Source organism: Colletotrichum graminicola (genome assembly GCF_000149035.1).
Source record: "Colletotrichum graminicola M1.001 genomic scaffold supercont1.8, whole genome shotgun sequence".
In the NCBI taxonomy this organism is placed as follows: domain Eukaryota; kingdom Fungi; phylum Ascomycota; class Sordariomycetes; order Glomerellales; family Glomerellaceae; genus Colletotrichum; species Colletotrichum graminicola.
In genome coordinates, this window is record NW_007361012.1 from 135,927 (window position 1) to 148,763 (window position 12,837).

Genomic DNA, 12,837 nt, shown 5'->3' on the forward strand with positions numbered 1-12,837 from the left:
AGTTTAGTCGGTCCCATCCAATTATTCCTCATTTCAGCAACAACGCCTGAACCTCGTCCCCGGAGCAAAGTCGGGTGAGAGAGCCAGACGCCGACCGGCCTGCTGTCACCCACCGCACCTAAACTTCTCCAACCACAAATCCAAAAGCCCAGTCGTCGCGCGACCACCCACCGACGTGCATCGCCGACTCTCATCCCATACTGATCTTGCCCACCCACTGCTCTTGTTGTGCAGATACTCCTTGTCTTTTATTCTTCGTTTTTTGCTTTTTTGGGAATTTTGTGAGAAGCCCGCAACTTTTTTGCCTGGGTCCTGCGCCGCTGCTCAAACTACCATCTGCCAGCTAACTTTGCGCTTGGCTTCTGGACAGCCGTTTGGCTCCGCCACTTGCCGGGTTGGACAGGAGAAACCTCCAGACCACCTCAACGACGAGGACGACAACGCCAACGCCGCTGAAACGACACGATACAACACGACAAGCCGGTTTGCCGCACCGACCTGCCACCATGGCCGACGACCCTCAGCCAGGCAGTCCAAAGTCTGACCCGATCTATGCAAAGGAAGACGCCGAGACTGCTGCTGCCCGCAAAGAACTGAAGCACACGGCTATTTCAGAGAGGCCTTCCGCAGATGGAACCGCCGCCGAGATCACACCCTCGGTGCCGCAGAACGATGATCACAAGGAGCGCCCTTCGTCGCCAAAGAAGAAGCGGGCACACGATCAAGTAGACGAGGACAAGGATGTTGACGAATTTGATGACAAGAGCGTCGCCTCAAGCGACTCGGCGAAGGATAGAACTGCGCGACTTGAGCCCGAAAAGAAGAGACACAGGGATGAGGTCGCTACCTCGGCTGATGCTGTACCCGATTCCTCCGTGTGTTTTCTCCTCTGCCGCCTCGTTGACATGGTCATACATACTGACGCTACGCTACTCTGTTAGGCGCCGCCCACTGCTGCTACCGCTGCCGACTCGGAGGCGAAGGAAAACGTCACTACCCAAGGCATATCTACGACATCACAGGGTCCTATCAAGGACGAAAAAAGAGGAGCGTCGACTTCCGCCTTTGCTAGCTCAGGCTTTGCCAAACTCGCAGCCTCGAGCGCATCCCCGTTTGGTTCGCTGGGGGGTGCAACCAAGGGAAGCGTGTTTGGCGGATCAGCATCTTCCGCCTCGCCCTTTGGTGGGTTGTCCCCTTCCAAGCCTGCCACCCCCGCTCCTGCTCCTACACCTGCTCTGAGCTTCGGCGGTACCAGTGCAGCATCCTCGCCCTTTGCCAGCGTTAAGCCCACCAGCACAAACGGCGGTTTCGGTTCGGCATTCGGCAGTGCCTTTGGCGGAGGTCTGGGCAGCAAGCCCCTTACTAGCTTCTCCAAGACGGGCGAGTCCTCGTTTAAGACCGAAAAGGCAGCCAAGCCATTTGGTGCCCCCGATAGCGATGCGGACGAAGGCAGCGACGAAGACACGGATGACGTCGCCGAGGCTGCCTCAGAATCTGGCGACAAGGATGAAAAAGAGGAGTCTGATAAGGAGGAATCCAAGGCTGTGGACGATAAGAAACGTACCAAGCTGCAGAAGAGTGAGTGGACGCTGTTCAACCTATGATTCGTAAACATACTAACTGGGCACAGTCACTGTCGACGATGGCGAAGCCGGTGAAGCAACCATACTCCAGGTCAGAGCTAAAATATTTTATCTAGAGAAAGAGGTCGGTTGGAAGGAGCGTGGATCCGGCATGCTCAAGATCAATGTTCCCGAGGCGTGCGTTCAATTTGACGAGGCTGGGTTGCCCGTGCCTGGTTCTTTTGACGCATCAGGCCTGGAAGAGGATCCCGAGGCCGGCGACAACAAAGGCCACAAGGTGGCCCGTCTCATCATGAGACAAGACCAAACACACAGAATACTTTTAAACACGGTCATTCTGCCCGTCATGCAGTTCCAGGAGAAAGCGACGTTGAAGTCTGTTGGGGTCATGTTCACGGCTTTCGAGGGTGAGGAGGCCAAACCTGTGAGCGTTCATGTCAGGGTATGTGGTCACCGGCGCCGCCGGCTTCTAGTTTGATGCTGCTCGCTAACTCTCGTTATCTAGATGAGTGCCGCCAGTGCAAAGTCATTCCTTAATGAAGTAGGAGTGATACAGAGAGAGTTATCGGGTAACTGAACACCTGGACCCCCAGGCATAGCGGTCTAATGGGCATCAAGTGGCGTTGCAGGCCGTGCACGTTTGTAAGACGATACAGATCCGGACGCATGGTATCACACAGGCAGGGCTGGTGTAAGCATTTCTGCAGGCGGGAGAGGGGCGGAGAAGATACAGGCATACAACCGGCGGGATGGCAGAGACTTGGTCTCGAGGGGGGCGGTCACTTCAGTTTGACTATGCAGCGCATTTCAGTCTCAGGTCGCTAATCTGCCGCGATACCAGCAAAGAGGGTATATTTCGATACGTTAGGTATCAATCAAGCAAATAATAAATGAGAACTACCCTCACTAGGTATCTGACTGCGTTGAAGAGCGCGAGATGAGACTCTCAATAGAAGGGTGACTGTAGGATGGATGGTGGTAGTCAAGGCCACCCGGCCCACGTGACTTGGTGGGGATTACGTGACGCAGACGACTCCCTTCATCCTGACGCTGTGGCGTCGTGTGTTCCATGTCAAGCCACTGATTCCCCATATGAGGTTCTCACTTTACACCAGCAAGCTAGGTGCAAGCTTGCCCACGAACTTATCATTTCCCAGAACTCTTCCTAGCTCAACTGCAACTTTCTACTCATGCTTAGGGAGGGACGGCCTTTGGAGGGCCACTGAAGCCCTGCGAACATGCAGTCCATCCCACCCGATGAGGAGCTGCCTGAAGTCCAGAAGTCACGAGGCAAACGGAAGAGACTGGAAAACGAGACGTCTATGGCAGTAAAAGGTAGGACAGCCGCTGTAATACCAGCAGACGACACATCAAACACTGAAGATACCGCCCCCACCGACAACCCGAGAACCACCAAATCCAAGAAACGGACAGCACCAAAGAAGGCCGGATCAAGTCTGAATCGCGCGGATAGCGCAGCATCCGTTGTAACTTGCAAGATGGAGTGGCCCGAACGCTTCAGAGCACTGGAAAAGACGCATCGTGCCCTCAACCTTGTGTTTACCTTTTGCTGCACCCGCAAGCACCTTGCCACCACCTTTGACACGATCAAGTCCGCGGTGGAATCACACACTAAAACGTCCCTTACGATTGAGGATGTTGCAGCCATTATCTCTATTCGCCCCGAGGGCGTCAATTTTGCCTATGTCGACGAGATCATGCTGCAAACAGAAGTCCGAGGTGCCGAGCGGGACGTGGTGTTCAAGAAAGGGCGAGATTTTCTCTCGCAGGCACCCGCGCCCGATGCCTCCGTTGGAGGGATCTCGGGCCTAGATAAATTGGATCATCACCCTGACGACCCTGTTGAAGGGGGAAGGGAAGTGTTGTATTTCGAGTTCGTGGACGGAGACCTAAAACGGCAGGTCAGGGACAAGAAGACGGGCGAGATCACCAAGCCCAACAGGAAGTTGAGAGACGAGACCCTTAAGATGCCCGTCTACAGCCAAAAGCAGATGACAAACTTAATTGAGCGGCGGAACCAAAAGTTCGGCGACGCCGTTAGCCTGTTCCTCAACCAATGCGTAGTGGAGGGTGTGGATCCCGAGCTGAAGTTGGCAAGAGCGACTGAGGCTCACATCCCACTGCCGACGATGCCAGAGCCACTGGACAAGAAACTCGGGGCATTACCGGGATCGATCCCGACAGAGCGCAAGAGCATTCCCGAAATCGTCCAGGAGCTCAAGGACAGTCCCTGGTACACGGGACAGATCGTCCCTGATGGGCATCGCGTGTTCCAGCCGCAGGAGCCCGTCTACGGTGACCTTAACTTCCTTCTCAGCCAGGATCTTGTTAACGCACTGTACAATTCCAAGGGGATAACCCAGTTCTTTGCGCATCAGACGGAAGCCATCAATGGTCTGCTGGAGGGTCAGCATGTCGTTGTTTCCACATCGACAAGCTCTGGCAAGTCCCTCATCTACCAGCTCCCCGTGATCCATGCTTTGGAAAAGGATCGGAACACCCGAGCAATGTACATTTTCCCCACGAAAGCTTTGGCGCAGGACCAGAAACGAAGCTTGAGGGAGCTGATGAGTTACATGCCCGGCATGGAGGAGGTGCTCGTTGAGACTTTCGATGGCGACACCCCGATGAATGAGCGAAACATGATCCGGGAAGAGGCGAGGATCATCTTCACCAACCCGGACATGCTCCATATAACCATTCTCCCGCAGGAGGAGAGGTGGAGGACGTTTCTGAAGAACCTAAAATATGTCGTGGTGGATGAGTTGCATTACTACAACGGGCAGATGGGCTCGCATATGGCCTTCATCATGAGGAGACTGCGACGAATATGCGCTGCTGTGGGCAACCGACACATCAAATTCATTTCTTGTTCGGCAACAGTGGCCAACCCAAAGCAGCACTTTGAGACCATTTTCGGCATAGAGAACGTGCGGCTAGTGGACTTTGATGGTTCTCCATCAGGTATGTATTCCAGCCTCGCCTCAAAATCAGTGTTTTTCCACTCACGCCAAACAGGCCGCAAAGAGTTTCTGTGCTGGAATACGCCGTACAAAGACCCTGGGGATCCAGCGAGTGGCAGAGGCGACGCAATGTTCGAATGTGCCCGTCTCTTCTGTCAGCTCATGCTCAGAGGCGTCCGAATCATTGCCTTCACCAGGGTCAGAGAACAGTGTGAGAAACTGGTCACCGCTGTACAACAGGAACTCGAGTCTCTTGGAAGACCAGAATGCGTCAATAGAGTCATGGGCTACAGGGGCGGCTACACCGCCCAAGACCGGCGGAGAATCGAGTCGGAGATGTTTGAAGGTAAACTCTTGGGTATTGTCGCGACTACTGCGCTGGAGCTGGGCATCGACATCGGAACCCTGGACTGCGTGCTGACCTGGGGGTTCCCATACACCATAGCCAACTTGCGTCAACAGAGCGGCCGGGCCGGACGAAGGAACAAAGACTCACTGTCGATCTTAGTTGGGGACTGTTTCGCTACAGACCAACATTACATGCAAAATCCCGACGAGCTCTTCTCGAAGCCAAATTGTGAGCTTCAGGTCGACCTAGAGAACATGCTGGTGCGGGAGGGACACATTCAATGTGCCGCATTCGAAATGCCAGTGAGGCCAGTTGAGGATGCAGAGTATTTCGGCAAGGACTTACCTCGGATATGCGAAGAGAGGCTTCTCAAGGACGCTTTGGGCTTCTACCATTGTCACGACCGATTTCGACCCATCCCTTCGAGATTTGTTGCCATTCGCGATACCGAGGATGACTACTTTGCCATCATCGACATTACTCATGGAAGGAACGAGGTCTTGGAGGAACTAGAAGCTTCGAGGGCGACGTTTACGATCTACGACGGCGCTATTTTCCTGCACCAGGGAAATAAGTACCTCGTCAGAGATTTTCAGCCCGACAAGATGATGGCACGAGTGGAAAGAGTCAAGGTCGAGTGGACCACGACGCAACGAGATTTCACCGATATCGACCCGATCGAGACGGAGGCCATCAGAAAGATCTCCGGGTCCCTGTCCAGGGCGTTTTACGGAACGATCAAGATCCAACAGAACGTGTACGGATTCTTCAAGGTCGACAAGAAGAAGCGCGTACTCGACGCTGTACACGTGGACAACCCTCCCGTCATCAGGTACGGCAAGGGGATGTGGCTTGACATACCCAAGAAGGCCTTACAGATACTCGCAGACAGACGCCTTCACATCGCCGCGTCCATTCACGCGGCGGAGCACGCCATACTTAGCCTCATGCCCAACTTCGTCATCAGTTTGCCCGGCGACGTGCGGACAGAATGCAAGGTGGCTCTGAAGGAGTTCGCCAAAAAGGAGTCGCAGAGGAAGAGACCCGGACGGCTGACCTTCTATGACGCCAAGGGAGGGGCCGGTGGATCCGGGATCAGTACCAAGGCGTTCGAGCACATTGATCACCTCCTCCAGCAGGCTCTCAAGCGGATCGAGAACTGTCGCTGCGAGAACGGGTGCCGAGAGTGCGTCGCGTCGGATCAGTGCAAGCAGGCCAACGAAGTGATGAGCAAGGCAGGCAGCCAGGTCATTCTCAAGGCTCTTTTGAACCTCGAGATCGATATTGAGGCGTTACCAATGGGACCTGAGGAGTACAGTCCGGCGGGCATTGAGACGGTTGTCGTTGCTCAGACTGTGCCAGCGAAGGACCGGAATAGCCTTGAGTTGGTTGAGATCAAGGACGAGGAATTCGAGGATTGTGGTTCGGTGCTTTTGGAGGAGGCTGAGGCTTGGGATGGCTAGCAGGACGAGGGATGAATGCTCACTGGCGCTTAGTACAAATCATGTAGACATAAGACCAAACCAACCAGGTACAAATCAGACATGGACGAGTGCAGATCTGGATTAAGAGATGTGATTAATAATCATGCTTGATAATAAGGAATCAAAGATAATATGGATCTGCTTTCTGATTTCTGTATCCTACTGATATTTATTCTATGCGCGTTTCATCTTACGTATGATTACAGGAAGAGAAGTATAATAATAATACGGATGAATGATACTCTTACCATGCCTCTAATCCCATCTTCATGCGACCTGGTCTCTTTTTCCCTGGCTTGAAAGGAAAAGAGGAATAAGTCTAAAATTGAGGGAGACTTCTGTCTTCACTATAAGGCATCCTATACCATTTCCTTGGTTTTGACGGGGGAAGGGTTCAAGATGCTCTGGCCTAACCAACCGGCCTGCCTTCGCACTTTAGGTATTCCTTGAAAGATAAGTGCCTTACACGTGAATGGCTTCACTGCAACAACCCTTTCCTTCCCTTTTTGTACCGCCCAACTGCTGCCTGCTACTTTGGTCTGGAACTTTGGCCCATCTTTCTATCTTTTCTTCCCTTATACAATCCTTACTCTTCTCTTATTTCCCTCACCTACTTGAATACTGTTTCCCACTCTTCACAAGCAATCTATAAACAGTAGCTTGTTTGTCCACTCACACCACACACGCACGCACACAAACACGAATTGCTTCCTTGATCTAAAAGATTGATGCTTTCTGCAAACCACAAAAGCTTTCTCACACCAGACTGGCTGTTAATCCAACACATCTCACTACTTCCATCCCAACTTACCTTCGTCTATCCAACCTGGCTGTCTCCATCTGGCTCACAAATATCCCTCTGTCGAATCAGCGCCTGCTCGTCACAACCGTTTGCTATCACCCGCAACGATATCAGTTTTCCAGAAAGTACTTCACACGCACGCAAGCCAAAATTCGACAATCAACAAATACTGAGAAAATAACTAGTGAGTAAATTTGCATGCTTCATTGTTGTTGAGGTTATTGTTAACAAAGACTAGAAATGCCTGTCAGCAACACATCTAACGCCAACCAAGCCGAGGCTCCTGTTCCGCTTGTCAACCTTGTCCAAGGCCAGGCCCCTGGAACCGCCCAGGAACAGCCTCTCGTTGCTCCAAACGCCATTATCCTGGCCCGGGCTCTCAAACCTAGTGTGCAACCTCTGGGACAACTTGGCACAGCTATGCTCACAGCTGCCAACTATGGTTCTGCCGACGGTTCCCTTAATAATGCCCCAGTTCCTCTCAATACCGCCGAAGCAGGTGCAGGCCGCGGGGTTGTCATGCCTTCCCGAGGAGGAGGAGTTCATCAGCGACAGTATCATCCCATGAGAATGGTGTCCCAACCCATAATCCGATATAATAATAATTCAGATCTCGAACGTGCCTTCCGTCAGGCCAGAGGATTTTCGGACCAATACCGCGGCGATGTATTCAACGACCGTAACATGAGTCTCAACATCCCGGCCAACGAGAACACATCGCTCTGGATTGAAGGCCTTCCGGCTGGTAGTACGACCCAGCTGCTCCTTGGAGCAGTTGCCCATGTTGGTTCGACAGGCAAGATATGGGCCTCCTACATCAACCCAGCCAACGCCGCTGACAACAAGCCGTATGCGGCGGCAAAGATCGTATTCTTCTCTCGCGAAGGCGCAGAGGGCCTGCTTAGGGCCAGCCATACCGGCAGGTTCTTGGTAGGCGGCCGTCGTCCACGCGTTACTTGGAATCGAGTCAAGACAGCAAGCCGAGGTGCCAGGGACAGCCAGAAATCTCGAGTGGTTTTGATCCGCGGCCCAGCCGAGTACGTCAACCAACCACGACTGAGCCAATGGTTTAGGGGGTTCTTCAGCTTTGAGACCGAGGTAGTCATCACGCGCGACTACTGGGTCAATGAGAGAGGTCAGGCCATGCAGCTCTTGGAGTGGCGGTTCGCGAGCACCCGCTGTCAAGGTGAAGCAGCATCCATGGCGATTGGCTTGGAGCTACGTGGAATGGTGGAATGCCGCTATGGATAGGACCCTTGTGCGTAAGCACCATTTCCCACCAACTCGTCACTGAGGAGACCCCTTTCTTTCGGCTCCGTCCTGGGCATGACCTGGTTCGGAGGATCTGTTTCCATTTTCCCTTTTCCCGTGGATTTTTAGACGCCGAATGGACACTGGGCGAAGAAACATAATGAAGGGCAGATGGTGGCAAGCAGGGAAAAATGGAGAGGCTCAGGGGAATAAACCAGGCCTACAGTGAACGTGAGACTGCCCTTTAGGATTCGATCGCGTGCGTTACATTACATTCGGCCGCTAGGTAGGCAAACACCACGAAAGACCATTTGTGATTACCAAAACAAACGGGATGTGTCGCGAGTGACGAGGGGAAAGGATGAAAAAAGCCTTTGCCAAGGGGCAGCAAGACAGGACGGATTGCTGGTGTATGTGTGACGGGTTTCTTAGCCTCTTTGGGTACTCGTGGCGTCAGCTTGGTATCTGGTCGCTGTAGCGTCAGTGCTTGGCGGCCTCCCTCACCGTGGTCGCAGGTTAGGTACTAGGGATTTATGTGCTGCAATTTGGTGCATCAATGCAGGCCATCGCCTCTGCCCGCTGCATAACAGCCCAGATACCACAAGCCTTGGCGGCCGCGTTTTGCGGGCGCCGATGGAAGAGGGGAGGGCTCTTGAGAATAAGGAAATCTAGGCCATGTCAGACTGGTCATCATGGCGACCAAGACAGGATGCAGCTGATCTGACCCCCCCCCCCCCCCCTTGGCTGACCTGACCTAGGCCCACTCTAACCCTAACCTTATTAAGAAGGAGGGTACGTCAGGTGAGGTATAATTAATTCTTCGAAAATTCATAGATACAGGTTAGGGTTTGTGGTTAGGGTCAGTGGTTAGTTTAGCGTATGGTATATGTTTATTCTTTTAGTGTTAGATAGCAGGGTGTAAGGGTTAGGGTTATGGATTGATCCTGGATTAATACAGGATTAATCTACATTTTTGGGTGGGCCTAGGTCAGGTCAGCCAGAGGGGGGGGGGGGGGGGGGGTACGTCAGGTCAGCTGCAACCTGCGACCAAGAGCAGACAAGAGAGCCGGCCAGTCAGTCACATCCAGCCAGTCGGCTGAGAGATGTGGTGGCTGGGGATGGCCTTGCGGGGATACGCTTTTGCTCCACCCACGATTGGGTCCTGCAGGGGGTCTGAAAGCTTGTGAGGTTCGTTGGGCCTCTTTATGGGCGCTACGCAGCTTGGGACGACGACAACAGCAACAGCATTCGGAACCCGCGGCGTCCTTTCTTTCCTCTCAGCACGAATGGGGGAAACACGGATTTCGCGTCAGCCTCATTTGCGGGCCGCAGCAAGGTATTATCCACACGAGGTTTCACGGCTCTTCAAAAGGGCCATAGAATGTTGCCGGGTGTACCCATACACCGTGATCCAAGCATCCAACTCGTCCACTCGTCCTACAATGCACCAGGATCCTGTCAGAGGTCTTGGCATGACGGCAAGCCTGACCGTGCCTTGATTCACGCACACAACGGTCATCCACGTTCTATGATTGCCCACAGCATCTCTCTCGTCTCTCACCCCATCAACCTCTAACCCTTCTCGTAGCGCCTCGGTTGTGAAAAGCAAAAGTGTATCGAGTGTTACCCTGACGATGGCGCCCTCTCTTTTCGACCCTTTTGGACGCTCATTGACCTTGTTGAACGCCGTCAAGTCGGATTGACAGGTGGTTCTCGTTCCGCAAGAACAACAAGACGCTAATTTGGGACCTATATCTACCCCCCGTCGGAAAACAACAACAGCAGCAGCAGCAGCAGCAGCAGCAGCTACAGTAACAAACACGCGAGAAGCTGAGGTTGAAACGCTCTCGCCCGCAACCCCAGTTGCGGCCCAGCCCAGCCACTCCTCCGGACCAGGCACCCCAGTTACCGCTGAGAGCCTCGACCCGGCGGACTGGACCTTTTTCACCAAGACTGGAGAATAAGGGCCCTTATTTCCCTGTCTCTTGACAAGCTCGGCATCTTGCCCCCCCCCTCTCTTGGCCATTCACATTCGGCCACACTTTCAAGACCCTTGGTATTGGAGCTGTTCTGTGCACACATCACCGTCAACTATCCCAGCACCGCGGGCTTACCCGCTTGACTACACCCTCTCTACGACTACTACCTATATATCCTCCCATTCTTTTGTATTCTTGTCGCAGCGACCGTTTGTTTGTCTACCTTGCTCAACCGTCTTGTCCAGTTACACGTTCCGATTCGCCGTCATGTCGGCTCCTCGATCCCCCTATCGCCAAACCCATCGCCAGTCGGCCGGCCCACGGCGACGAGAATCGAACCACCCCATCATCTCGCCCGAGAAGGCACGCACCTCAAGGTACGCGGTTAGTGAGGAGCTGCCCGTCCACCACGGTCGCCATCACCGAGCCCCTCCGCCGGGAAGCAGAGTTAAAGTAAAGCCTTCCGGCGAAAGCGGCCGCACAGGCTTCCATCCCTTCAAGTTTCTCAAAATTACTTGGAAGTCCTCAAGCCGGGCGTCCCTCGTTTGTAACTTCTTCTGGCCCGTGGTCCCCGCCGCCTTTGCCGTTCGTTGTAAGCCGTTCATGACGTCGAAGGTCTAGACACTGGCAGAACTAACACTATATGGACAGACACTCGCCCACAAGACCACGTCCTGATCTTCATTCTCACGTACTTGGCCATGATTCCCTGTGCCAACATGGTCGGTTTCGCCCGGCCAGGAACTATCGCGCAAGGTTAGCCACGTATTCGGCGTGTTGATTGAGACGACGTGAGCCACTTACCTCCCTCCCTCCCTCCTTCCCACGAGTATGCGCGCTTCTTACTTACATATATCTACGTTCTCAGCTTCGGTGCCATCGTTGAAGTCATCCTCTTTATGGTGCTATTAGCAGGCGACCAGTTCACTGTCATTAAGGCTGCTATTCTCGGTTCGATATTAGCGACAATGCTCCTGTGTCTAGGATTATGCTTTATTGCTGGCGGCATACGACGAGACGAGGCTGAGTTCAGTGAGACCGTCAGTGAAGCCGGTAGTGGCTTGCTACTCACGGCGCAAGTGGAACCCGCCAAGTCTGGACACCTCGACTGGTTGCTGACTTTTTGATAAACAGAGGGGTCGCCTTGGCCATTCCCGCCCTCTTTAGCTACTCCATGGCCAAGTCGCTTACGGTTGAGGAGCTCAACAGCAAGACGCTGCATATCTCACGACTTGTGTCTGTCTTGCTTGTTATAGCTTATAGTGTCTTTGTGTTGTTCCAGGCCCGGACGCATCACGGCATCTACGATGCCATTTTCGAGCGCGACGAGCAGCGCGACCGTGACAAGCACAAGGACATCAACAAGCCCAAGCTGACGCTGACCGAGTGCATTATAGCCCTCGTCATTTCCATCACGCTTGTGGCATTTATGGCCATCTATCTTGTCGAGCAGATCCATCCCATTGTGCTGAAGCATGGTATCTCGGACCATTTTATGGGCCTCATCCTCGTGCCTCTTGTGGAGAAGGCCGCCGAACATCTGACGGCTGTCGACGAAGCATGGGATAACCAAATGAACTTTGCCCTCTCCCACGTCCTGGGCGCCACACTACAAACATCCCTGCTCAACGGTCCGCTCGTCGTTATTGTCGCCTGGGCCTGGCACAAACACATGGATATCGTCTTTGAGGTCTTTGATATTGGCATGCTTCTCCTGTCCATACTGACGGTCGGCAACTTCCTGCGCGACCAGAAGAGCAATTACTTGGAAGGCTTCCTATGCGTTATCGTCTATCTCGCCATCGCCGTTGCGGCCTTTTACTACCCCAACCCGGAGGGTCTCGGCGAGCACTAAGTGTTTAAGGGAATCAAAGGCGGCGGTGTTTCACGACATTTATGAAAGAAGGCGTGCATACGACCCACCTAGACTTTTTTCTTCATCTTTTCTTATTGTGTATTAGCCGGTGTTTGCGGTGTTTTGATGGTAACAAGAGCCTCTTACGAATAGAAAATAAAATGGCGACCGTCTGTATATGACCCGATCTGATTCCTACCCCCCCTACCCAAGGTCCAGCAGAGCGCTGTTGACGATCCGGCTTGTAGCTACGTCATGTAGGACGCATTTCCGGCTTGACGGACAAGGGCTTAAACCCCCAACAGAATGGAACGGAGTTAATCGCAAGGTGCCATGAGGGTATTTGTATTTCAAAACACTCGTGACGGAGAAAGATAATGATCCCATCTCTGCGCCCGTTCTGGTAAGTTTCAGCACCCCGGGGCCGCGTGCAACTCGCATTGTGTTCGTCGTCATGGTGGAGGTGTAAATCCCTTCAATTGCCCGCGGAGATGCCCCCAAAACGCCAAATAGAGACCCGCTGATAAGCACACCGAACGCCCGTGCCATG

General features: G+C 53.4%; 4 protein-coding genes across 4 annotated transcripts; all 4 read left to right on the forward strand.

Moving 5' to 3' along the window:
- Positions 1 to 506: 506 nt before the first annotated feature.
- On the forward strand, positions 507 to 2,160 carry GLRG_02720 (uncharacterized protein; the record flags this gene model as incomplete). The annotated part of the gene is made up of 4 exons (XM_008093405.1): positions 507 to 875; positions 942 to 1,578; positions 1,631 to 2,025; positions 2,089 to 2,160. 4 exons carry the CDS (start codon positions 507 to 509, stop codon positions 2,158 to 2,160), a joined length of 1,473 nt encoding a protein of 490 aa, XP_008091596.1.
- Positions 2,161 to 2,821: 661 nt separating this feature from the next.
- Positions 2,822 to 6,379, forward strand: GLRG_02721 (DEAD/DEAH box helicase; the record flags this gene model as incomplete). Its single annotated transcript, XM_008093406.1, has 2 exons — positions 2,822 to 4,568; positions 4,623 to 6,379. The coding sequence occupies 2 exons, from the start codon at positions 2,822 to 2,824 to the stop codon at positions 6,377 to 6,379; spliced, it is 3,504 nt and encodes a 1,167-aa protein (XP_008091597.1).
- A 1,063-nt stretch (positions 6,380 to 7,442) lies between these two features.
- On the forward strand, positions 7,443 to 8,453 carry GLRG_02722 (uncharacterized protein; the record flags this gene model as incomplete). Its single annotated transcript, XM_008093407.1, has 2 exons — positions 7,443 to 7,656; positions 7,813 to 8,453. 2 exons carry the CDS (start codon positions 7,443 to 7,445, stop codon positions 8,451 to 8,453), a joined length of 855 nt encoding a protein of 284 aa, XP_008091598.1.
- A 2,246-nt stretch (positions 8,454 to 10,699) lies between these two features.
- GLRG_02723 (calcium/proton exchanger) lies at positions 10,700 to 12,287 on the forward strand (the record flags this gene model as incomplete). The annotated part of the gene is made up of 4 exons (XM_008093408.1): positions 10,700 to 11,024; positions 11,084 to 11,123; positions 11,301 to 11,507; positions 11,567 to 12,287. The coding sequence occupies 4 exons, from the start codon at positions 10,700 to 10,702 to the stop codon at positions 12,285 to 12,287; spliced, it is 1,293 nt and encodes a 430-aa protein (XP_008091599.1).
- Between the last annotated feature and the right edge of the window lie 550 nt (positions 12,288 to 12,837).